The following is a 23115-nucleotide window of genomic DNA, read 5'->3' on the forward strand; positions in this document are numbered from 1 at the left end:
CAATGAATTTCTTGCTCTTAAGCTCTTAAGAGCTTGAAACTAATACAAGTTCTTAGTGCACATAAAAAACCTTTTGTATTTTCATGTGTATACCCTTGGTTGATAACGTGATATAGGAGTATCCAAGACATGTCTAGGATAATAAACAATTTTAGACATTAACCTATGATAATGTGTCACCAAATTGGACCATGTTGATAAATCCCAAGGAGGCAGTTCTTAGTTTCCTTTTTCCCGCTGAGTTATTTTGGTGCTTATTCCTACCCAGATCCTAACCATAGTAGGGACAGATCAAAAAACACTTATTTTGAAAGGCAAGGGCAAATTGTATTTTTTCTTTATATGTGGGACTTGTTAAACTTGAAACACTTTATTGTATGTTGTAGTATATATGTTACACTAAAATCTATCTCTTTTCTCTTGACTACATTATTTTTTGTCCAGTGTGTTTAAGTCTAAAAAGTATAAACCTCAATATTTTGAATTCAAAAAGTAATTACATTACTAAAAGAATTAAACACGAGTCGAACAGAGTAGTAGAAATGAAAAAGTGGAACTTATTTTCCATGTTAAAAGATGAACTAAATAAAATGCTGGGAGTTGTAATACTGACATCTAATTTTAAATAAAGGATTTTCACTATTGTAACAAAAAAGTGCCCTGTAATAATAAATCTCATTATTCCAAGTTGTCTTTTATTTTTTATGGTGAGTTGTTTTAATCTCATACTCCTCTACTCTGGAATATATGGCATGACAAACAGGTCTGAACACAGCTGTGCAAATGATTGATTCACAATTCTGATACTGCTTTTAAGACAAGTGTTTGCATTGGTTATTTCAAAGTAATTACATACAGACACAAGAAATGAGTGAGAAGACAACTCAGTTTTTATGTACTAACTTTAATGTAACTTGGAGCTGTGTGTCAAAATGCAGTTTACAAATGAACTTGGCTTCAATTTTTTTTTTTTATTGTGCAAGTGTGAAAAGGTTCTCACATAAAAACTGTTGCTGTGCTGCTACAAATTCCATTAAGCTCTTTCCTCAAGGTACATGAAGTGCAATACGTGCTGAGAAGTGCATGCAAATGAGTAAATATTTTTCTAAATATCTTAATTAGATAAGCAAAATAATACTTCCATTGGTCATCAAGTCCATTGAACTGTTCTAACGTCTGAAAAATGTAATTAACTGATTTGAATTTGAGATAGACAAACTGATCTAGTGACATTGTTAATAATAAAAAGTTTATTTTATCCATCCTTGATGTCCATGGGGGACTGCAACCAAATCCAGTAAACACAATTTCAGTTTTTGCTCTAAAAACTGATTTTAATTTCCAAGGACTAACAAAATGTAATTGATGTTTATACTAAAGAATATAAACTGACGTTTTTATGGTGTTCCTTAAACTTTAGGCTAACACTTCACAGGTCCTGCAGGTCAAGATGATTTCTTGTATTTAATAAATGTCCTGAAATGCCATCTCATTTCCAAGGTTCCAGGGCATACACTCACAACATGAACAAAATAGTATACACATAATATATTATATCTATCTATTAAACCTGTTAACACAAACCAGTTAACCAGACTTCAAGCCTGTCTAACTGACATAAAGGCTTGGATGACCAGTAACTTTTTACTTTTAAACTCGGAGAAAACAGAAGTCATTATATTTGGGCCTAAAAATCTCAGAAATAACTTTTCTAAAATTATAGCTACTCTAGATGGCATAGCCCTGGCCTCCAGCACTACTGTAAAAAACCTTGGAGTTATTTTTGACCAGGACATGTCCTTTAACTCACACATAAAACAAATCTCTAGAACTGCATTCTTTCACCTGCGCAACATTTCCAAAATTAGGAACATCCTGTCTCAAAATGATGCAGAAAAACTAGTCCATGCATTTGTTTCCTCAAGGCTAGATTACTGTAACTCATTACTATCTGGATGTCCTAATATCTTAATGAAAAGCCTCCAATTAATCCAGAATGCCGCAGCCAGAGTCCTGACAGGAACTAGCAAGAGAGATCATATTTCTCCTATATTAGCTTCTCTTCATTGGCTCCCTGTAAAATATAGAATAGAATTTAAAATCCTTCTTCTCACATACAAATCCCTTCATGATCAAGCTCCTTCATACCTTAAAGACCTCATAGTACCATATTATCCCAATAGACCACTTCGCTCTCAGAGTGCAGGCCTACTTGTGGTTCCCAGAGTTCTCAAAAGCAGAATGGGAGGCAGAGCCTTTAGCTATCAAGCTCCTCTCCTGTGGAACCAGCTCTCAGACTGGGTTCAGGAGGCAGACACTCTCTGTACTTTTAAGGCTAGACTTAAAACCTTCCTCTTTGACAAAGCATATAGTTAGGGCTGGCTTCAGGCAACCCTGAACCATCCCTTAGTTAGTTATGCTGCTATAGGCCTAGACTGCCCGAGGACAATCGGTGCACTGAGCTCCCCTACCCTAACCCCCCCCCCCTCCCCCCTCTCCCACCTCATGTATATTCCACCATTGAATGTTACTAACCTTGTGCTCTCTCTCTCCCCTAGTTTGTGCTCTCTCCCTCCCTCTCTCTCTGTCTCTCTCTGTACCTTCTGCAGGTGTCCCTGGTCCTGGAGCTGTATATTGCTGATGTGCAGTTACTGGCCCCACCAACCTGCAGTGTCTATTTGTTGTTTATTGTTGCTGTTCTTTTCTCTCTGCTCTATCCACTCACCCCAACCGGTCGAGGCAGATGGCCGCCCAAACTGAGCCCGGTTCTGCTGGAGGTTTTTTTCTTCCGTTAAAGGGAGTTTTTTCCTCTCCACTGTCGCCAAGTGCTTGCTCATAAGGGAATTGTTGGGTTTTTAGTTTTAGTTTTTGTAAAGTGCCTTGAGATGATTTGTATTGTGATTTGGCGCTATACAAATAAAATTGAATTGAATTGAATTGAATTGAATAATACAACAGGAATAAAACAAAAATATGAAACAACTCACTAACAAAAACCAAAGGAAACTTCACAGTTTTGACATCAGGACAGGAATTGAAACAGGAATTTGGAGTTGTAATAAAACTGAGGATCAGTAAGGCAGGAGACATTTGTGAAGATATTACATGTAAAGAATGTTTCTAATGTGATTGGTACAGTGCATTGCTGGTCAGCCTATTAAAAACTATCAGTGGACATTATTAGTGTAATTAGCCCTAGGACAACCACTTGCACTATACTGACTTACTGCAACAAAATACATTATATAAAAACATCACTATTATACTAAACATTACTACGATACATTATTATGTTAATGTTATCTGTGGATAAAGAATTACACTTAGCATTAAATTCCTGGATTTTATCCTCCCAGTCTTCAGCTCCCAACCCAGGGCCACAGAGACAAACAACCTCACACACTCACCCTCACTCCTATGGGCAATTTAGAGTCACCAATCAACCTGACACACATGTTTTTGAACTGTGGGAGGAAACCAGAGTACCTTGAGAGAAGCCACGCAAGTACAGGGAGAACATGCACACTCCACACAGAAAGGCCTCTAATGGGTTTCAAACCAGGAACCTTCTTGCTGTGAGGCAACAGTGCTAACCACTAAGTCACCGTGCTGCCCTAATAAATTAAATATTCACAAAAAACAAAACTAAAATTGCAGTAAACCAATGAAGAACCAACAAACAAGTCTGTGAAGATTTTCAGTCGACCAGGTGAAGTTATCTAGTCTGAGGGAAACCAGCTCTCCTTAGACTGATGAAACGTTTCGACCTAAAAAAAACTAGAAGTCCAGTTTCCATGACTCAACCTCTAGATAACCAACAAACAAGGAACAAGCATCTATAAATTGCTCCAACAAATGCCTTGATCATATTTGTTTAGCAGCTCGGTGCTCTTTAAGAGCTCGGACATGCTTTTGAAAGGGGGTGGAGACATACTGGAAAACAACAAGGGAGGACGCACAAAACCGGGACAGTGACATCAAGCTCTCCGATTCGTCGAACGGTTTTGACAAACAGTTTCTTTGACCAATCATCAGACAACATGTCGCCGCTGCGCGTTTACGCTGATCCATAAACGTGCAATAGCAGGACACACGCTGAACAGCAGGGTCCTCGGTCAATCCGTATGCTGTGAGATCGTGGAGGTTTGGCGCAGCTTGCGCTACATATTGCGACACGGCTTTTCTGTGACGGGAAGTGGGTCGTATTACTGCAGAACCACTGGCACGGACCTGAGCCCAAGGGTAACTACATTGGACTTAGCTCGTTTTGACGAGTGACAGGTTCTTGCCGCTAAGAAGGATGTTATTGATCTAGAAAAGACTATAGAGGTGGCGAACCTGACACAATTTAGGTGAGTAACTACCTCCTGCTTTTGACTGCGGAAACAACATGGCGGTGGCCGTGCGAGCTTCAACTTTGTACTTGTGTGTAACTAAAACTTTCACGGCCAAACGTTAGTTCCTCGGTGTTTCTACACCATGCGTTAGCCTCTGTGGGGCCGTAAGCACCACAGCGAGTTGTTCTCTAGCGTTAAGTCTCCACTATGATTTCTAACAGTTAGCTGCTAAGCTAACCTGGACGACGCGCCATGATAACGTGTTAATGGGGGTTGTAAAGTTTGTGTGGCAGTACCCGGTCCTTTCTGACTTTGTGTTTCTGTGTTTCTAGCGAGTCGTCATCATGGTGTCTGCGAGACTGCTCCAGCTGCTGGTGTTAGCTCGCCTGCTGTCTGCTCTCCCTGCCAGAGGCGGTCAGTTACCACGTCACTGTTTATTGCTATGTCTAATGTGCAGTCTTGGGTAGTGCTGGCTTTACGTGCACCAGCTGACCACAAACGTCATGTCATTCACACTTTAACCTGGATTAACTGCCTGGGTATTACATGTCAAACTGCAGTAGCCAACACTTACAATGCCTTTATAACGTACAAGTTGGAGGAGACTCACTTCAGCTCACTTCACTTTAATTTTGTTTACTTCAGGTCAAGTTTCAATTTCAATTTTGGTTCATTTTATTTTTTTGTGTAGCGCCAAATCCGAATCCAATCATCCCCAGGCACTTTGGAGGTAACGTTACAGCATGCAGCCCCGGGTTAGGCAGAGGTAACTGGTTGGGCTCGTCCTTGGATAAGGCTTCCAAAAAGTAGCCTCTTTCGGACTTCTTTGAGAGTCTCCTTAAGCAGAGGATTTTTTCCACAGTAATTCCTATAAGCACAGTTCCCTATTTTCCCAATTGTCATTAACAATTTGTCACAAAACAGGCCTACTGCTGGTACTGACATTAAAAAAAAACATCCAATTATCTTATATGCTACAAACACATAGCACAACGAAAGTAGGTAATTTTGGCTGATTACCTGGTATGGCAAAAAGGTAGCACTATTTTATTTTCTAAAAGCTGGAGCAGAAAAAAACAGTACAGTCACAGCCCCTCAAGTGCAGAAGCAGATGTTCCTTTTGTTCTGTGCTGGTTGCTTAGACTGTGGGAGGAATTGTGGCATATTTGCTGGTTCAGCAGTCACAGTAATATATTTGAAATGGTGCTATTGATGCAAGCAGACCTCTGATATGACTAGTACTTTAGTAGATTCTCAACATGTTTTTCTTGTTTTGTTGGTCTTCAGAAAATGACAGCCATTTGGTGATAGCGCCACAGTCTCCACTGCTTGAGATTGGGACTAACTTCACGGCTACATGCTTGATCATCAACACAGATAAAATTACAGCAGATGACCTATACTGGAAGCTACATGACACTACTGTACCCAAAGAACAGTACATTAAGGTCAACAGCTCAGCTCTTAATGTCACTGTTCTCATCACCAATGAAAGAGCCGAATGGTTATTTTGCTCCTGCAACAAAGAAAAAAACCACTATGTTTTCCTGAATAGCGGCAAATTTATTCATGGGATTTTCCTTCGAAAAGGCTGTAAGTTTTTGTTGTGTTAAACAGAGTGTTGAACTGAAAGTTGCTTCCTGCAGTATCAAAAGTGAAGTTTAAAAAAATGTCTGTGTTTCTTACAATGTCAGATCGTCCAGAGAAGCCTGAGAATCTGTCCTGCTTGTCAGTTCAAGAGAAATTCTACATCTCTCCAGTTCTCAGCTGTAAGTGGGATTCAGTGGGACGTCAGACGCCAGATATTCCTACAACATACACACTGTTTGTTAGAGTGATCCCGTGAGTATACCCCTAGACTTTTCTGTTCAACTCACACCAACATGCTAACTAGATAACACACTAAGATTTCCCTGGTATACACTATATTTACACCACAGAAAATTAACATAAGTCATTTCACTATTTAAGTTGCACTATAAGCCACATGAGTAAAAAAAAGTGTGACTTACAGTTCCGAAAAATACGGTATTTTTTTGTTGTTTGTTTGTTTGTTTTTTTTTTTACTTTATCATAATAGCATTATCTAGTGTAGACTAGATAATGCCTAGATAGACTCACTCTTGGAGAAATGCATTACGATAGTTTTATAGTACCAAACCTAATGAAGCAGTGGTTTCAGTGGCTGGCGTGCACAGTTGTAGAAAAAAAAACATAAGTGAGCGTAAATGAAATCTGACCGATGTGTGTTGTCAAAAAGCTGGAGTCAGTGCAGGCTGACAATTCCTGGAGTTGTTTCAAATTAAGCCCATGGGTTAGGGGGAGGATTGGGACGTTGGACTTTGGGAATATATAATGATACAATTAAGTATCAGGAAACATTGAGTTCCTCTGAATGGTTTTAAAATCTTCTGTCAACAGCAGTGAAAACTTCAGTATGTCAACTGATGAAAACCACACTGAAGTACGTTTGAACGTTTTCCCCAATCATATGACAATGGAAGTCTGGGTGGAGGCACGCAACAAACTGGGAACAGCAGAGTCAGAGCATCTTAAAGTAGATGCTGGCTGGTTTGGTAAGTTGATTGCTGTGTTTCTGTATGAAGTTGTCATATCTTCATGTTCTAATTTAGTCTGGTCTGAAATGTATTTACTTTACACACAATGCTGGCCCTGTTGAAATTTGCCATAAGTAATGAATGGTAATCTTCGCCTCACGTGTCTTGTTGCAGTGAAAACAAACCCTCCATCAGATGTCAGAGTCATCTCAGAACCAAGCTTTCCTGCGGCACTTCTCATAAACTGGACTCAACCTATTGAAAAGTATTATTTGAGATTAACATATCAAATCAGATACTGCCCAGAAGGATCTCAGAGTTGGACTTATGTAAATATGTTTGTTTCTTCTTTTACTACTCTCACTAATTTCTCATATTGTGCATTTTCACAATAACAGAACAGCACCTAAACACATAGATCATATTTTTGGCCATAAATGCTATTATAGTATACTGTATATGTCTGTAAAATACATTACCTTCCCAACACTTCCACCAGAATAAACAGAAATTGTATTGTATTAGTCATAAGCTGCTTAATTAATGAAATTCAACCAGACGTATAAAAAATTTGGTCAGAGATTCTTATTCCTATCAAGATGAATTGTCATATCTTTTGTTATCCATTGACTTGACCTCCAGCACCATCTTCAGGTCAAATATTTTCCTAATTTGTGACCAAATACCAGCAAAATAATGACATATGTGGAGGCAGACATTCTAGGCTGTGTGCACTCTGGCTGTATGCCTTTTCCCCTTTTAGCTAGTTCCATATAATTTGTCTTCTTTCTTTATGTAGATTTATGATTGTTTGCTTACTGATTATTAGTTGGCAAAATCAATAACAGAAATATGCATATTGTCTTTTAGGTACCTCCTGAGGACATTGCTAAGGACATAGAGTCTTTCAGACTTCAGGACCTTCAACCAGACACGGTATATGTCATTCAGGTGCGCTGCAAAAATGCAGTTGAGGGCCATGGTCACTGGAGCAACTGGAGTGCCAATACTACAAAGAGAACACCGGAATTCCGTGAGTATTATTGCTGTCACACTAGTTTCACTAGTAAAAAGATTTCACCACTAAATACAATATGGTTTTCAAAGACCATTGAAAGCCTCTGTAGTACAATTGTGTGTGCGTGTGTATGTATGTATGGGCGTGTATGTATGTGTGTGTATATATATAGTCTTATGCAAAAGTTTAGGCACCCCTTGAGAAATAACAGATTTTGATGATTTTTTTAATTGAAAAGATGTTAACACAGTCTCTCTTGGAAATGCACAATATTTTCAGCAAACACTGATGCATAGTTACTTCTTATGCCATAAATTTAACAAAAATAAAAACATTATTATGGCACTGTGCAAAAATGGCGCACACACGCGCACACACGCCACTTCGGTGCGGGGAGACCAAATGGTCGGGGGTTCGAATCCCGACCAGGGCATCACCAGTGTGGGCCCTTAGGCAAGGTCCTTAACGCCACTAGCCTACGTCATTACAAATGAGCGATAGAAATACTGGAGTCATACCGGCTCGGACGTCGCCCGGGTCAACCTGATGAGAAATGGGCTACTGGAACAAGACACTCGTGGACGAGGGCTGATAACAGAGAACTGTTGGAGTGCTACTACATGAGTAACCCCACCGATAGGGGCTACATGAAGAGGATGTGGGACCTATGGAAACTTCGAAACCCACCATCTACACTAGGGCCAAAGCATCTAGTAGCTCAGTGTTCCAACATCCGCAAACGGCAACTGCTATCACAACTAGAGATTGAAGAAATACAACACAAATGCTACGGCAAGGGGGAGCCAGGACGCCAGGTCAGGGGGGAAACAACACCACCCCCACCCGAGATTGGGTATCAAGCCCCAATGACAAGCCCCGACACGCTCAACACAAGAGCAGCTGACCTGAGAGTGAAGATCGTAGGCAAGATGGACACCTGGAACCTCCGCAGCTGGTTACCAAGACTAAGTGAAGTACTCTCTGAAAGTCTACTAGAAGATGTGAATGCAGCATTAGGAACAATCCCCACTGTGACCATCACCAAGACCAACAAGCTGATATACACCACAGCAATAATGATCCTTGAGATGCTTGGCCACAAAATACATTCCACCACCAAGGAGCAGTACCCTGCATGGAGAAGGAGGTTAGAGGCAAAAATAAAGGCAACACAGTGAGAAGTTAGCCAACTATCAGAACTGCAGAGAAGGGGGATGAAGTTGGGTAAGAAATACAGCAGGCTGTCCATACCAGAGGCCCTGGAGACTGCCGAACAACCACTCACAGCCCTGGCGACACGCCTGAAGAGGTACACCAGAGAAATAGAAGCACGGAGAATAAACAGGATGTTCTCCACCGAACCATCCAAAGTGTACTCTCAGTGGGAGGGCAGTAACACGAGAACAGACCCACCAAGGCTGGAGACTGAACAATACTGGAAAAACATATGGGAGAGGGAGGCATCACATAACACCAATGCCCAGTGGCTGGCAGACCTGAGAGCAGACCACAGCAACCTCCCTGAACAGGAACCAGTAACCATCACAACCGCAGATATCCTAGAAAGGGTCTCAAACATGAAGAACTGGACAGCACCGGGGTCTGACATGATCCACACCTACTGGCTAAAGAAGCTAACTGCCCTCCATGAGCGCCTGGCAGCCGGCTGTTAATGGATGGGACTCACCCAGAGTGGCTAACTGAAGGCAGGACAGTCCTGAACCTGAAGGACCCCCAAAAGGGAGCAGTCCCATCCAACTGCAGCACTGGACAGAACAGAGCCCTGGGGCCCCTCCTCTTCATTATTTATCTCCTTCCTCTCGAACATATCTTTAGGCAACATAACATCAATTTCCACTGTTATGCAGACGACACCCAGCTCTACCTCTCTGCTGCTCCATCTTCTACCCTCCCCCCTCCCTCCCTCCTTACCTGCTTACATAATATCAAATCCTGGTTCACCCATACCTTTTTGAAACTCAACCCCGACAAAACTGAAATTCTCCTCGTGGGCACCAAATCCACCCTTTCTAAAACCAGCACCTTCTCCATTTTAATTGACAACAATACTGTCCTCCCCTCCCCCCAAGTTAAAAGCCTGGGTGTCATCCTAGACGGTACTCTCTCCTTCAGTCAGCATATCAATACCACTACCTGGTCGGCCTACTCCCATCTCCGTAACATAAACCGCATCCGTTCTTCACTCACCATCGATAGCACGGCCATACTCGTTAATGCCTTTGTCACCTCTCGTTTGGATTACTGTAACTCACTCCTCACTGGTCTACCTCTCAAATCACTTCATAAACTTCAACTTGTCCAGAACTCTGCTGCCCGAATCATCACCAGAACTCCATTCTCACATCATATTACCCCTGTCCTTAAACAACTTCACTGGCTCCCTGTGTCCTTCCGTATGAACTATAAAATCCTCCTTCTCACCTACAAAGCCCTCCACTCTATTGCCCCACCATACATCACTGATCTACTTCACATCTATTCTCCGCCTCGTACTCTCCGTTCCTCCAGTTCCACTCTCCTCTGCACCCCTACAGTGCGCCTGGCCACCATGGGCGCTAGATCCTTCAGCCACACTGCGCCCCGCCTTTGGAACATTCTCCCTCATCGCATCCGGTCGTCTCCGGACTTATCAACTTTTAAATCATCACTCAAAACGTATCTGTTCCGTATAGCGTTTTCCACCTAACTGTCTTAACTTCTCAAAGCAGCCCGTGATGTTCTACCACCCTCCGCCTATTTCATATTGTCTCATATTGTTTCATATTTGTTGTTCTGTCATCTGGGTTTCTGTGTTTCAATTTGCTCTTGCTGTACATCGCCCACTTCCTGGATGCTCCGCACTTTTGCCTTTACTTTCTGGCCCTCTGTTAATGCATTGTTGATTTTATTGTTGTTTTAATGCACTCTATGTATTTCATGCTGTATGCTTCCTTTTTCTCTCTGTAAGGTGACCTTGAGAGTTTGAAAGGCGCCATGAAATAAAATGTATTATTATTATTATTATTAACTACTGTCCGATAACTTGCCTCTGCACAACATGGAAGCTCCTGTCGGGCATCATAGCGGCTAAGATGAGTAGGCACATGGCTCGATACATGAGCGGGGCCCAGAAAGGAATGGCTAAGGACACCAGTGGAGCATAACATCAACTACTGGTGGATAAAGCAGTCACTCGAGACTGTAAGACCAGGCAGACCAATTTGTGCACTGCCCGGATTGACTACAAGAAAGCCTACGACTCAATGCCTCACACATGGATCCTGGAATGCCTGGAGCTGTACAACATCAATAGAGCCCTAAGAACCTTCATAAGGAACTCAATGGGACTGTGGAAAACAACACTAGTAGCCAACCTCAAGCCGATAGCACAAGTCTCCATCAAGTGCGTCATCTACCAAGGAGATGCTCTGTCCCCGCTGCTGTTCTGCATAGGCCTGAACCCCCTCAGCCAGATCATCACTAAGACGGGCTTCGGATACCGATTACGAAATGGGGCAACCACCAGCCACCTCCTGTACATGGATGACATCAAGCTGTATGCCAGGACTGAGCGAGACATCGACTCACTGATCCACACCACCAGGATATACAGCAACGACATTGGAATGTCATTCGGACTGGACAAGTGTGGTCGAATGATAACAAAGAGAGGGAAGGTTGTCAGGACTGAAGGAGTTGAACTCCCAGAAGGCAGCATAGCGGATGTTGAGGGAAGCTACAAGTACCTTGGAATCCCACAGGCAAATGGGAACCAAGAAGAAGCCGCAAGGAAAGCAGCCACAGCCAAATACCTACAGAGAGTAAGGCAAGTCCAAAGAAGTCAGCTAAATGGGAAGAACAAGGTCCAAGCCATCAACACCTACGCCCTGCCGGTCATCAGATACCCCGTTGGCATAATAAGCTGGCCAAAAGAGGACATAGAAGCCACTGATGTCAAGACAAGGAAGCTCTTCACAATGCATGGAGGACTTCACTCCAAATCCAGCATCCTGAGACTGTACAAGAAGAGGAAGGAAGGAAGCCGTGGACTGGTGAGCGTCAGAGCCACCATCCAAGATGAAACAGCCAAGATCCATGAGTACATCAGGAAGATGGCCCCAAGCGATGGAATACTTAGTGAATATCTCAGGCAACAGAAGCCCGATGCAGAGGAAGAAGAGCAAGAACCATCATGGCAGGACAAACCCCTGCACAGCATGTACAAGAAGTGGCTGATATCGAAAAGTCCTACCGGTGGCTGGAAAAAGCTGGAATGAAAGACAGCACAGAGGCACTAATCGTAGCAGCACAAGAACAGGCCCTGAGCACAAGATCGATAGAGGCCGGGGTCTACCACACCAGGCAGGACCCCAGGTGCAGGCTGTGCAAAGATGCCCCTGAGACAATCCAGCACATAACAGCAGGTTGTAAGATGCTAGCAGGCAGAGCATACATGGAACGCCATAAAAAGAAAAAGGAGTGGGGAGGGCCCCGGTGCACAACTGTACAAGAAGACAAATATCTGAGAGTGTGTAGTTTAAGACAAAGACGCCTCACAGATCCTCAACTGGCAGTTGCACTAAATAGCACCCATCAAACAGCAGTGTCAGCATCAACAGTGAAGAGATTTCAGAATGCTGGACTTCACAGCAGAATTGTCAAGAAAAAGCCATATCTCAGAGTGGCCAATTTTTAAAAAAAAAAAAAAACTGAGATGGGCAAAAAAGTACAGACATTGAAGACTGGAAGAAGGTGTTGTGGACAGATAAGTTCAAGTTTGAGGTCTTTGGATCAAACAGAAGAAGATTTGTGAGACATAGAACAAATGAAAAGATGCTAGAACAGTGCTTAATATCTTCAGTCAAGCATGGTGGAGACAGTGTGATGGTCTGGGGGTGTTTTGGAGGAGGTAAAATAGGAGATTTGTACAGAGTGGAAGGGACCTTAAGGAAGGAAAGCTATCACAAGATTTTACGTCATGCGATACCCTGTGGCCAGCACTTGGTTGGGGCCAATTTTATCCTACAACAGGATAATGACTCAAAACACACCTCCAAAATGTGTCAGCGATATTTGAAGAATAAGCAGTCAGCCGGAATTCTGACTGCCCAGCACAGTCTCCGGATCTCAACCCTATTGAGCTGTTGTGGGGGCAGCTTGACCGTATGGTACGGAGGAAGATTCCATCAAGCCAATCCATCTTGTGTTAGATTCTCCAGGAAGCACAGGGTGAAATCTCATCAGATTATCTTGAAAAATTGACAGCTAGAATGCCTAAGGTCTGCCAGGCTATAATTGCTGCAAAACATGTTTTTTTTTTTTTTTTGTTTTTTTTTTGCTTTGTTTTGTTTTGTTTGTTTTTTTTTTGATGAAGGCAAAGTCTGAAGAACACATTCATCATTTCCATCAAAGTTATTATTTCTAACTGTGACAATGTCAGCAAGTCCTTTTGTTTCGCTATATTTTCTATTCAGACTAATTTTGTGGAAAATAATAAAATTTATGTGATCCCAAACTTTTGAGCAGGTGTGTGTGCGCATATACACACGCGCACACACAGTGTACTCAGACCCCCTTCACTTTTTTCATTTTTGTTACTTTGCAATCTGATACTACAATTCATTTAAATGCCTGTAAATTCATTCATTTTTTCATTAATCTCAAAATCTGCTTTATTGTCTATTCTGCCACCTGCACAGACAGAGAAGCAAAATTTTGTTACTCTCAGACCCTTGATAAACTCTAAACACTAAATAGTGCAATGTAAATATTACAAATAAGGGCATGCAAAATAACTGTAATGCCACATAATGACAAATTGGAAACAGACTTTTAGGAATGTTTTTAAATTCTTTTTTTTTTTTTTTAAACTGAAATATCACATTTTCATAAGTATTCAGACCCTTTTCAACAACACTTTGATCTTTGCTGAGATGTTTCTACACCGTGACTGGATTAGCAGCAGGAACTGGGAGACTGGTCAGGGTTGAGGGAAAGCTGAATGGAACAAAGTACAGCTCAATGTAAACCTGTTCCCCAGCTCTCAGGACCTCAGACTGGGCCAAAGGTTCACCTTCCAACATGACAACAACCCTAAGCACACAGCCATGACAGCACTGGAGTGGCTTAGGAATAACCCTGTGAATGTCCTAGAGTGGCCCAGCCAGAGCCCTGACTTGAACCCTGTTGAACATCTCTGGAGAGACCTGTAAATGGCTGTCCACCAACGGTCCCCATCCAACCTGACTATTCTTGAGATGATTTGCAAAGAAGAATGGCAGAAAATCCCCCAATCCAGGTGTGCAAAGCTTGTTGTGTCGTACCCAAAAGACTCAAGGCTGTAATTGCTGCCAAAAGTGCTTAAATTAAGTGTTGAGTAAAGGGTCTGAATACTTATGGACTGGTAAACAGATTAGTGCACAGAGGCACTAATCATGGCAGCACAGGAACAAGCCCTAAGTACAAGAGTAGCCTCAATAGAGGCTGGGGTCCACCACACCAGGCAGGACACCAGATGCAGGCTGTGCAAAGATGCCCCTGAGACACCTCCAGCACATAACAGCAAATATCAAACGCCACAACCAAGTGGCTGGTATAGTGTACAGGAACATCTGTGCCAAATATGGGCTGGAAGTGACAAGGTCAAAGTGGGAAATGCCCCTCAGTTACTGTGCTGTATATCCACCATACAGATGTAGTGGTGGAAGGACTTGCTGAGAATATGAGAATCTGTCTGCTGAGCAATGTTGAGTTGTACATTTGGATGATTAGGATTTTCCTTTTGTTCTTCTGCTAAGATAAAACATTTCTCTTCCTTTGTGTTTTCTTTGGATTAGGACCGAAAAGTAAACCAGATCTATGGAGAGTCATTGCTGAGGGTGACAGCATTAATGAACGACGGGTGCAAATTATTTGTAAGGTAAATTCCCACATGCTATTCATTTTAACATGGAAAACACCTCATATTACTAATATTACGGTTGGGACTGTAAAATGTTATTCTGCTTTGCAAAAGTGTGTAGAATAAAAGGTCTAACAGCTTGTTCAGTAAAGGTCACATTACAGCCTATGAAGTCACAAATGTAGAAAGCAGTTGATTTGTACTTAGTGCTTCACAGATGTTTGGATACCCAGTACACAATGGCATAAAATAGCACTAGTAATGTTGAAATATAAACCAAATTGTTTTTTTGTTTTTTTGTTTTTTTTGGAGATAATGACAACCCAGTTTTTTTAGGAAGCACTTCTCTGCACACAATTGTGTGGTATTCTGTGCAAAACTGGGGAATGTGATGGTTCCTGATTTCATTTCATACCGAATGAAAACATACTGTGTATGATTTTTGCTCCACCAGGATCCTGTGCTTGCCAATGGAAGGATACTAAAATTTGACATAAAGATTCAGGATGTTAAACATAAAGTCAAAAATGTGAGTTGGGAGTGGGAGAGTATCCTAGTCAACAGGACAGAGGCAAACAGCAGCTCTAACCAGAGGAAGATCACTCCACTTAAAGAGATTCTCCTGGCTAACACAAAATCTGTTAAAGTTCATGTCACCGCCAGCAACTCTGTTGGGAAATCTGCTGAGGCATCACTAGTCATCTCTGAAAAAGCACGTGGTAGGTATCCATGGTATTATGTAAGAGACTATTTGGCATACTCATCATTATGTCATGCGCAATACAATATGAGTACTCAGAGTACTGTGTTTGGGCTGATTCACAAAGGAAATTATTTAAAGCTGTAAAAAATGCTCTTGTGTGTATCTCTGACATTGAGATGACTTTGTCTAATTGCAGCAGGTGTAATTAGTGATGCCAGCAAGTTGCAAACAGAAGGTACTGCTTCCTGTTTTTGTGAGCGGTTAAACCATCACGTTTGACTTGCCTAGACTGAATCTGAATTGAAACTTGGCGTCCTCTGTGTTGAGAGAGTTTAAAATTGAGGCCTAGGACCACAAACTATACACACTTCACGTAAACACTGAGAAAGAATGCTACAATATAGTAGGGCTGGGCGATAAACTGATTTTATCGATTAACTTGAATGTGGAGTTTACATCGACTTGTTTGAATGAAAATCGGTTTTCTCTTTAACATCCGCTGGCGTTCTCCTCTGGGCTCAGCCCCTCCTCACGCCTGTTTGCCATATTAGAGATACACAAACAAAAATGTAAATCGGGTTTTTTATGAAAAAATCTTTTTTTTTTTGGTTTAAAAAAAAAAAAGTTTCTTGTAACGTGTTACTTTGTTATGGCTATAATAATACCAAACGTTTAGTGGTAATGTGTTATATTACTGTTACAATATATGTAATATATTTCTGTAATGACATGCATTACATTACATTAATGCATTACTCCTAACACTGCATATGAAGTTTTAAATTAAGACTGAGGATAAGAAATGACCTGTTGAAGAAAAGATGATAATGTGTGATCATCAATGAAAAGCAAGTTTATTTTTGTGTATGCGTGTTACAGTACCTCCCCCAGTGGAAGAGCTGAAGGTGTGGCCCAAAGAGGGCCAGCTGTGGCTGAAATGGAACCCCCCAACCAGTATGAATGTGACAGAGTATGTTGTGGAGTGGGTCACTGGTGATCAGATAGACTGGCAGAAGGAAAACAGAAATACCCTAAAGACTGCTATTAAAGGTAATTACTTTCTTCTGAAGAGTTACAAAACAAATCTGAACAAAAGTTCATGATATCAAAATGACTGCTTGCATTTGTTTTAATTGCTGAGTCCATTGTCTCTGTGCCCCTTTGCACTTTTTCATTTGACCAATTGTGCTGATTCAATTAATTTACATGGTTTAATCTTTTCGTTCTACTGCCAATGTTGAGGTTGGACTTGCCTGTATCAGTCAAAAGGATGAGGATTAAGATGAGTAAATTGGCTGCATAATTTATGTAATTTGAACCATCGTTGGGAGCAGATTGTGGTCATCTTGGATGTGCATAGTCACAGTAGATAACCAGTAACAGGTTGACATAGATTCCAGCCTTAATGGTCATAGAAACTTGTCAGACAGTTCCCTGAACATGGTCCATTCATAGAGATCACCAAATGAGTTCACAATCAAGAGAACTTTTACAGTAGGTACATAAAACTGCAGCTGTAGCAGCACACTCTACTGCCTCATGATAGATAAACTAAGATTCATAGTAAGAACTTTATTTATCCCCTAAGGTAAAATACATTCATATTCCTATACCATAGCAGCATGGATAGATGTAAAGGATTAATTTTTTTTATTTTTAAAGTTCATTGGAAAACTACAAACCTACCACAGCCACCTTTCAAGGCATATGGGGTGTATCATACTCAAAAGCTAGGTTTAGGTAGAATATCACTGTGCATTACATAGTTTATAGAGTGTTTATATAGATTTTAGTTGAAGCTAACATTTAACTCCTGATCTCAATGTCATTCTAGGTAACCTCGAGACGTTTGTTTGCTACACGATATCTGTATATCCAATATATTATGGAAGAATTGGGAAGCCAACAACTGAAAAAGCCTATCTGGAGCAAGGAGGTAAGACATGTTTATCAGTGACGCACTGTGCATGTAGTAGAAGTAGTAAACCACTGTGTTTTATAAGTATTGTAGATTAAAGCGAATTGGATGTACCTGACCACAGTTTGGAGTACTACAGCAAACGGTCCAAATACTTATGTAAATTAGAGATTCAGTTTTGTTTAATACATTTTCAATGTGTTGAATCACTTGACTTTGTCTTAATGGGAGTGGATTATCAGGCAAAATGCCAGCTTTATCTTTCCACTTTGCCTCTTAAATTCTCTGATGCAACTCAATTGATAAAATGAAAATGCTGCTCATGCACTTGGTGCCCAGTTCTGCTATGATAAAGATCAGGTGTACTCATAAATAAAATTGATAAAAAGTGTACCTCAAATTTGTTTTTGTATACTGTTAGTTGTTAATGAACACAATGTTATACATTGACGATGAAGGGTTTTTCTATGTGTACAATCATTTTATAGCAAGGGCTACTTACCAGTTACAAGTTAATCAAGTAATACTGGTCATATCTGTTGAGATTCACCAGATAAAAATGAATGACAATGATGGCCTTATCATTTATGCCAAAAGTTGCAAAAACAATTTTCATTATTTTATTACACTATTATTATGACTAATGGGCCACATCTTTATGAAGTAAATTTGAATGGCTAATTGACAAATTATGACGAAGTAGCTGAATTTCCCTTCTTTGATGAAAAATGCTTGTCTTATCTTATCTTAAATTATTCATATTCTTCCAAGCAGTTCCACTGGAGAGGTTACTGCAGTTCATCAGTATAAAGTCAGCATATGTTTGAGTCCAGGTCAGGCATGGTTGTGTGATCAGCATGCATGATGATGTTGCTGTGGTTGCAGCTCCAATCGAAGGACCTATTGTCAGACTGAGGGGCAAACCAGGACGTAACGAGGCTGAATTAGTGTGGACGGAGATTCCTCAGCAGAGCCAGCGAGGCTTTATCACGAACTACACAATATCTTATACCAGTGGCACTAAACTACATAGTATGTACCTACCCATTGGTATTCTAAATAGGACTGAGAGTTTTCATTTACAGATTTCTATTTAGTCTTACTCTGCAACAGTAGTTTTCCTGACTGTATCCCAACTGCCAGGCTTACTTGCTGATTTCTGTTTGGATTATTTGCAGACATAACCGTGCCAGTTAACACCACCTCATACACTCTGAGGTCACTGTCAGGCAACACAAAATATGACATTTGGATCAATGCTTCAACCATCCAAGGCTCAACCAAAGGCTTTAACCACTCATTCACTACTCTGAAATATGGTGAGTCTAACCTTTTGTACATGATCATTTGTTCTGTCTGTTTTAGAATATTCTACAGGTTATGAAACAAACACAGCACCACCGTGTTCAGTTAGGACCAATATCTAATCTACTTATATTGCTCATTGGAACTTAGGACATGGTCTGTTGATGGAATTCACCAAAGCGTTTCAGAATAAATTGTGTTTCAAGATAAAAAACTAATTTTTACAAGATCGTAGTCTGAAACCTTTCTTTACAACACCACCAGAGCTTGTTTAGCTGCATATTTTTTCATTTGCATTTGTGATGGTTGTGTACATGTGAATGTTTTATTTACACACATAATGGAAAGTTTATGGAGTTTCATGCAGGTTGTTTTCTCAAAATTTTCTGCTTCCCTCAGCACCAGGAGAGATCGAGTTAATTGTGGTAGGAGTGAGCCTTGGCTTTCTGTTCGTTGTTGTCATGACCATGCTGCTGTGTATCTACAAAAAGGATGTGTAAGTTACAGATAACACCTGACCATGAAACTCACTGCAAATGTTTTTAGAGAGAGACTGTCTGAAAGTGCACAGCACAATCCCATAGTACCATTGACTCTTTCTCATCCCTTTTATGATGGCAAGCTTTTCAACTCTCTAATTCATGAAAGTTGTTAACCTCAGACATATAAACTTGCTCGTGGTTAAGCATAGCCACAAGACAATCCACAGCTGTAACTAATCACCATTGTCCACAGTAAGAAACTGTATACCCACCTGCTCGATTCATTACTAAAAAAGTACCACAGTCCACAGTTTTAAATGCTTGTCTTCAGAGTTTCTAAGATGAGTTCTCTCTTACAGGATCACAAAGAACTTTTGGCCTCAGATTCCCAACCCTGGAGAAAGCACCATTGGAAGTTGGTCTCCTGATTATTCTTTAAAAGTAAGGACTGCACTGGTACATGAGGGCGACAACATATACAATTATACTATATATAATACTAATAATATATAATAATATTGACCTGCTGTTACAGTATGACCCATAGGTTTGTTCACATAAATCCAGCTTTTTATTACAGCAGCTGACCCATTAACCTGGGGACTAACCTCTGCAACCGCACTTATAGCCAGTCAGCAGGTCAGCTGTAGGAGTTCAAAGACCTCTAAATATTTGTTTGATCATAAGCATAAAAACAAGCAAATGGCAGAATTTGTCTTACAACGTGCTGGGAGCCAAACAAGGATTCTTGACCTAACATTAGCAGCTCTGTAAGGACCTCAGCAGCTAGACCTGGACCCCTCAGGCACACCATACTTAACATGTTTGATTTGGAGACATACAGATGAGTGAGAGGTTAAAGGAAAAACCTGAATGATTGACCCCTACAGTGAGTGGAGGGACAGCATGGTTTGGGTCCACTTGTCACCTTAGAGGGAAGAGTCGCAACAGACAAAGTACAGAGTTATTGTGAGTGATCACCCTATAGCATAGATGGTTTGAAAGGTGAGAGAAAACCATTTTAAAGCTGTGCCAGAGAAATCCACCCCATTACCTGTCTGCCTGAACATTAGTGCTAATATTTATTTTATGTTAGGTTTGACAGATTAAATGTCTGTTAAACTGGGATGTAGTTTGTGATATCTGTAGCTGAGATGGCTGGTAGAGGGACAACCAACACCACCATTACTAAAGAGTTCCACCTTTTTCTGTCTTGTTACCAATAGTATCAGCACATACCACTGTTAGAGAGGCCTTAGATATGGCCTGAAAAAAGACATTTCATAACAAATATTTCATCCTAAACCTTTTAAGACATGAGATGAGGTTTTTCCCAAGGTGCAAAATGTGGTAGACATACAGAGAACAGTAAGGCAGTCTGAGGCTTCACTAGGGAAGATTAGTAGGCACTTGACCAACACCTCCTCAGCTGCACTCTCCATATAGCTACAAAAAAGGAGAATCCACTTACAGAACATCCTTGGTATTTTCAGAGAAACATGACTGTTGACATCACTATAAATTCTGCTATTATAGTCTATCTTTATCTACAGAAGCCTTGTTTGTGTGCTTTAAGCATTATGGCATTATGGAGTGCACTTTGTCATAGGTGAATAGAAATAATTTTAGCCAGAAGATAAGTGTTAAATGATTGAATTTCAGCATTAAAACAGACAATGATTTTCACGTATATCTGTGGATAAGAAACCACTATGAGTGTCCAGTTTTTTCTGCTAATCTGATTGTAATTTGAGTTTTCTCTTCATCTTGTTGTCCTCTACAGACGGACACCCCAAAAGAGAACTGTCTGTCTGGCATCAGTGTGCTTGATGTGGACGTGTGTGATGGAAAATGTGTGTTTGAGGAGGACAAGGCCAGTCTTCCTCTGAAGAAGGACAAGTACTTGTCTGAGGAGCACAGCAGTGGCATTGGTGGCTCCTCCTGCATGTCTTCCCCACGCCAGAGTGTGTCTGACAGCGATGAGGGCGGTGATATGGCTGACACCACAGCCAGCACCATCCAGTACTCTTCTGTGGTGGCTTCTAATGGTTACAAGGGTCAGACCCCGAGCTCCCAACCCCAACAGGGCATTTTTTCCCGTTCGGAGTCCACACAACCCCTGTTGGACTCTGAAGAAAACCCAGACATGATAGTGCATGAGGGCAGCGGGCATTTTCAGCGTTTCTCACGACGACCCTGCTTCACCCGCACTGCAGAGGGTGAAGATGACAGCAATCCTGCTGACATCAGCCAGCTGGAGATGCACCAGCAGGAGATGCTGGAGCATCTGGACTTCTGTCCCCTGGAAGAGAACCCTGAGCAGACAACACCTACAGATGAGCATTCAGCGGACTGGTTGCCATCAGCACCAGTTTCCAGCTACATGCCCCAGCTTGGTGGCTACAGGTCACAGTAAGGACACAGACAGACCTGACTTGGGTTGCTTGTGTTAATGCTTCTGTGCCTTTGTTAATGTCCAATGTACATTTCAAGCCTCTGAAGCAGGGAAGAAGACTGTACCAGTATGACATATGTGAAAAAATATGATACCATCTACCCATATTATTGCTTATCTTACATCTTCCCATCACTATCCTGTTATTTTGTGCACAGGATTATGTTGATTGTCTCTGCAAATACTAGTGAAACTGTGTTTCAAAAAACATTTCTGCAGCTGGGAGCTGAGTTTCTGTTTCCTTAAATTCTGTGGCCTTTTGCAAAAGTGTGAGTTCAGCTAAATGTCAACCTGTTCCAAGAGCCAGGAAGATGCAGATGCACACATATCCCCCCGCCCCTCCAGTGGGCTGTCGATCAATGTACTCTGTTACTTATGCTTTGCAGACAATAAAATAGACAAAAGACACTTGCTTGTTCATTTCCCACTACTTGATTAGATCAACTATTAAATAAATCACTACATTTTTGTTCCTGAGCCGGATCGCTATGGTAACTGGTCTTCCTACTGAAGGGCAGAGTATCAGCGGGGTACTCAAAATACACGACGCGCATTGAGATGTGCCGAATTTCTTTAATGCAAAGGTTTGAATTAAATATGCCTGGTTGATTAAATAAGGGAAATTAATTGGAAGGTACTAATCAAAAAGAAAACTTCCATTGGTGTAAATATCTGATTGCATACTTACTTTTTGGAACTTGTTTAGGAAAAAATACTCTGAAGAAATTGGGTTGAGGTTGCTGGCTGCAGAAAAAGCTGTGTTGCTGCTGATCAACAGGTGAAGCTAGTTTCAATTGCTGGAGACAGTGGTGAGCAAGAAACTACAAAGTACATAATTTTGTATCTACGTGAATGGATGAATGAGTAAAAAAGAGGCTTAAAGTAGTAAAACCACAATTCTAAATGTGAAGAATTAAACTTCATTTATAGTTGCAGTTAAAATGGCCAACTGGATAAATGAAGAATAAATGAATGCTCTGGACAAGTGGTATGTTGGTACCAGTGTACTGTACAATATACTGTATGTATGCATGTGTGAAATATGTGTATGTGATATGTCCATGTGTGACTAATATTTGTGTGTATATATATATATATTTGTATTTCATGTATGCATGTGTGACCATACTATATGCAAGTCTGTAATATATGTATGTCTGTGAGTCTGTAATATTTACGTGTGACAGTCTGTATGTAATACATGCATGTGTAATATATGCGTGTGATTGTAATATCAGCATGTGTGACAGTCTAATATCTGCATGTGTGTCTTTGTGTGTGATAGTCTTTAATATGTATGTGACTGTGTAATATATGCATGTGTGACAGTCTGTATGTAATACATGCATGTGTAATATATGCATGACTGTAATATATGCATGGGTGACATTGTAATATATGTATGTGTGTGACAGTCGGTGTGTGTAATATATATATC

At 41.0% G+C, this 23115-nt stretch overlaps 1 protein-coding gene across 3 annotated transcripts; it reads left to right on the top strand.

Moving 5' to 3' along the window:
- The first annotated feature begins 4161 nt into the window (after positions 1-4161).
- Positions 4162-22085, top strand: il6st (interleukin 6 cytokine family signal transduce). Of its 3 annotated transcripts, none has more exons than XM_026297786.2 (16): positions 4162-4352; positions 4670-4751; positions 5625-5930; positions 6032-6179; positions 6762-6913; positions 7070-7224; positions 7766-7928; positions 14750-14832; positions 15269-15533; positions 16397-16567; positions 17352-17453; positions 18321-18467; positions 18614-18754; positions 19140-19236; positions 19582-19663; positions 21006-22085. In XM_026297786.2, exons 2-16 carry the CDS (start codon positions 4682-4684, stop codon positions 21636-21638), a joined length of 2715 nt encoding a protein of 904 aa, XP_026153571.1. In that variant the 5' UTR covers positions 4162-4352; positions 4670-4681; the 3' UTR covers positions 21639-22085. The 3 variants fall into 3 exon arrangements, with proteins under 3 accessions (XP_026153571.1, XP_026153570.1, XP_026153572.1); XM_026297785.2 differs by having other exon boundaries at positions 4163-4352; positions 6759-6913; XM_026297787.2 differs by lacking the exon at positions 5625-5930 and having other exon boundaries at positions 4163-4352; positions 6759-6913.
- The last annotated feature ends 1030 nt before the right edge of the window (positions 22086-23115 follow it).

This window comes from Mastacembelus armatus, chromosome 12 (assembly GCF_900324485.2).
Source record: "Mastacembelus armatus chromosome 12, fMasArm1.2, whole genome shotgun sequence".
In the NCBI taxonomy this organism is placed as follows: domain Eukaryota; kingdom Metazoa; phylum Chordata; class Actinopteri; order Synbranchiformes; family Mastacembelidae; genus Mastacembelus; species Mastacembelus armatus.

Coding starts and splice junctions, on each gene's coding strand:
- il6st (XM_026297785.2), top strand. CDS start 4,682: ATGGTGTCTGCGAGACTGCTCCAGCTGCTGGTGTTAGCTCGCCTGCTG. Junction 6,180..6,758: donor CTGTTTGTTAGAGTGATCCC/GTGAGTATACCC, acceptor TTCTGTCAACAG/CAGTGAAAACTTCAGTATGT. Junction 18,755..19,139: donor ATTCACTACTCTGAAATATG/GTGAGTCTAACC, acceptor TGCTTCCCTCAG/CACCAGGAGAGATCGAGTTA.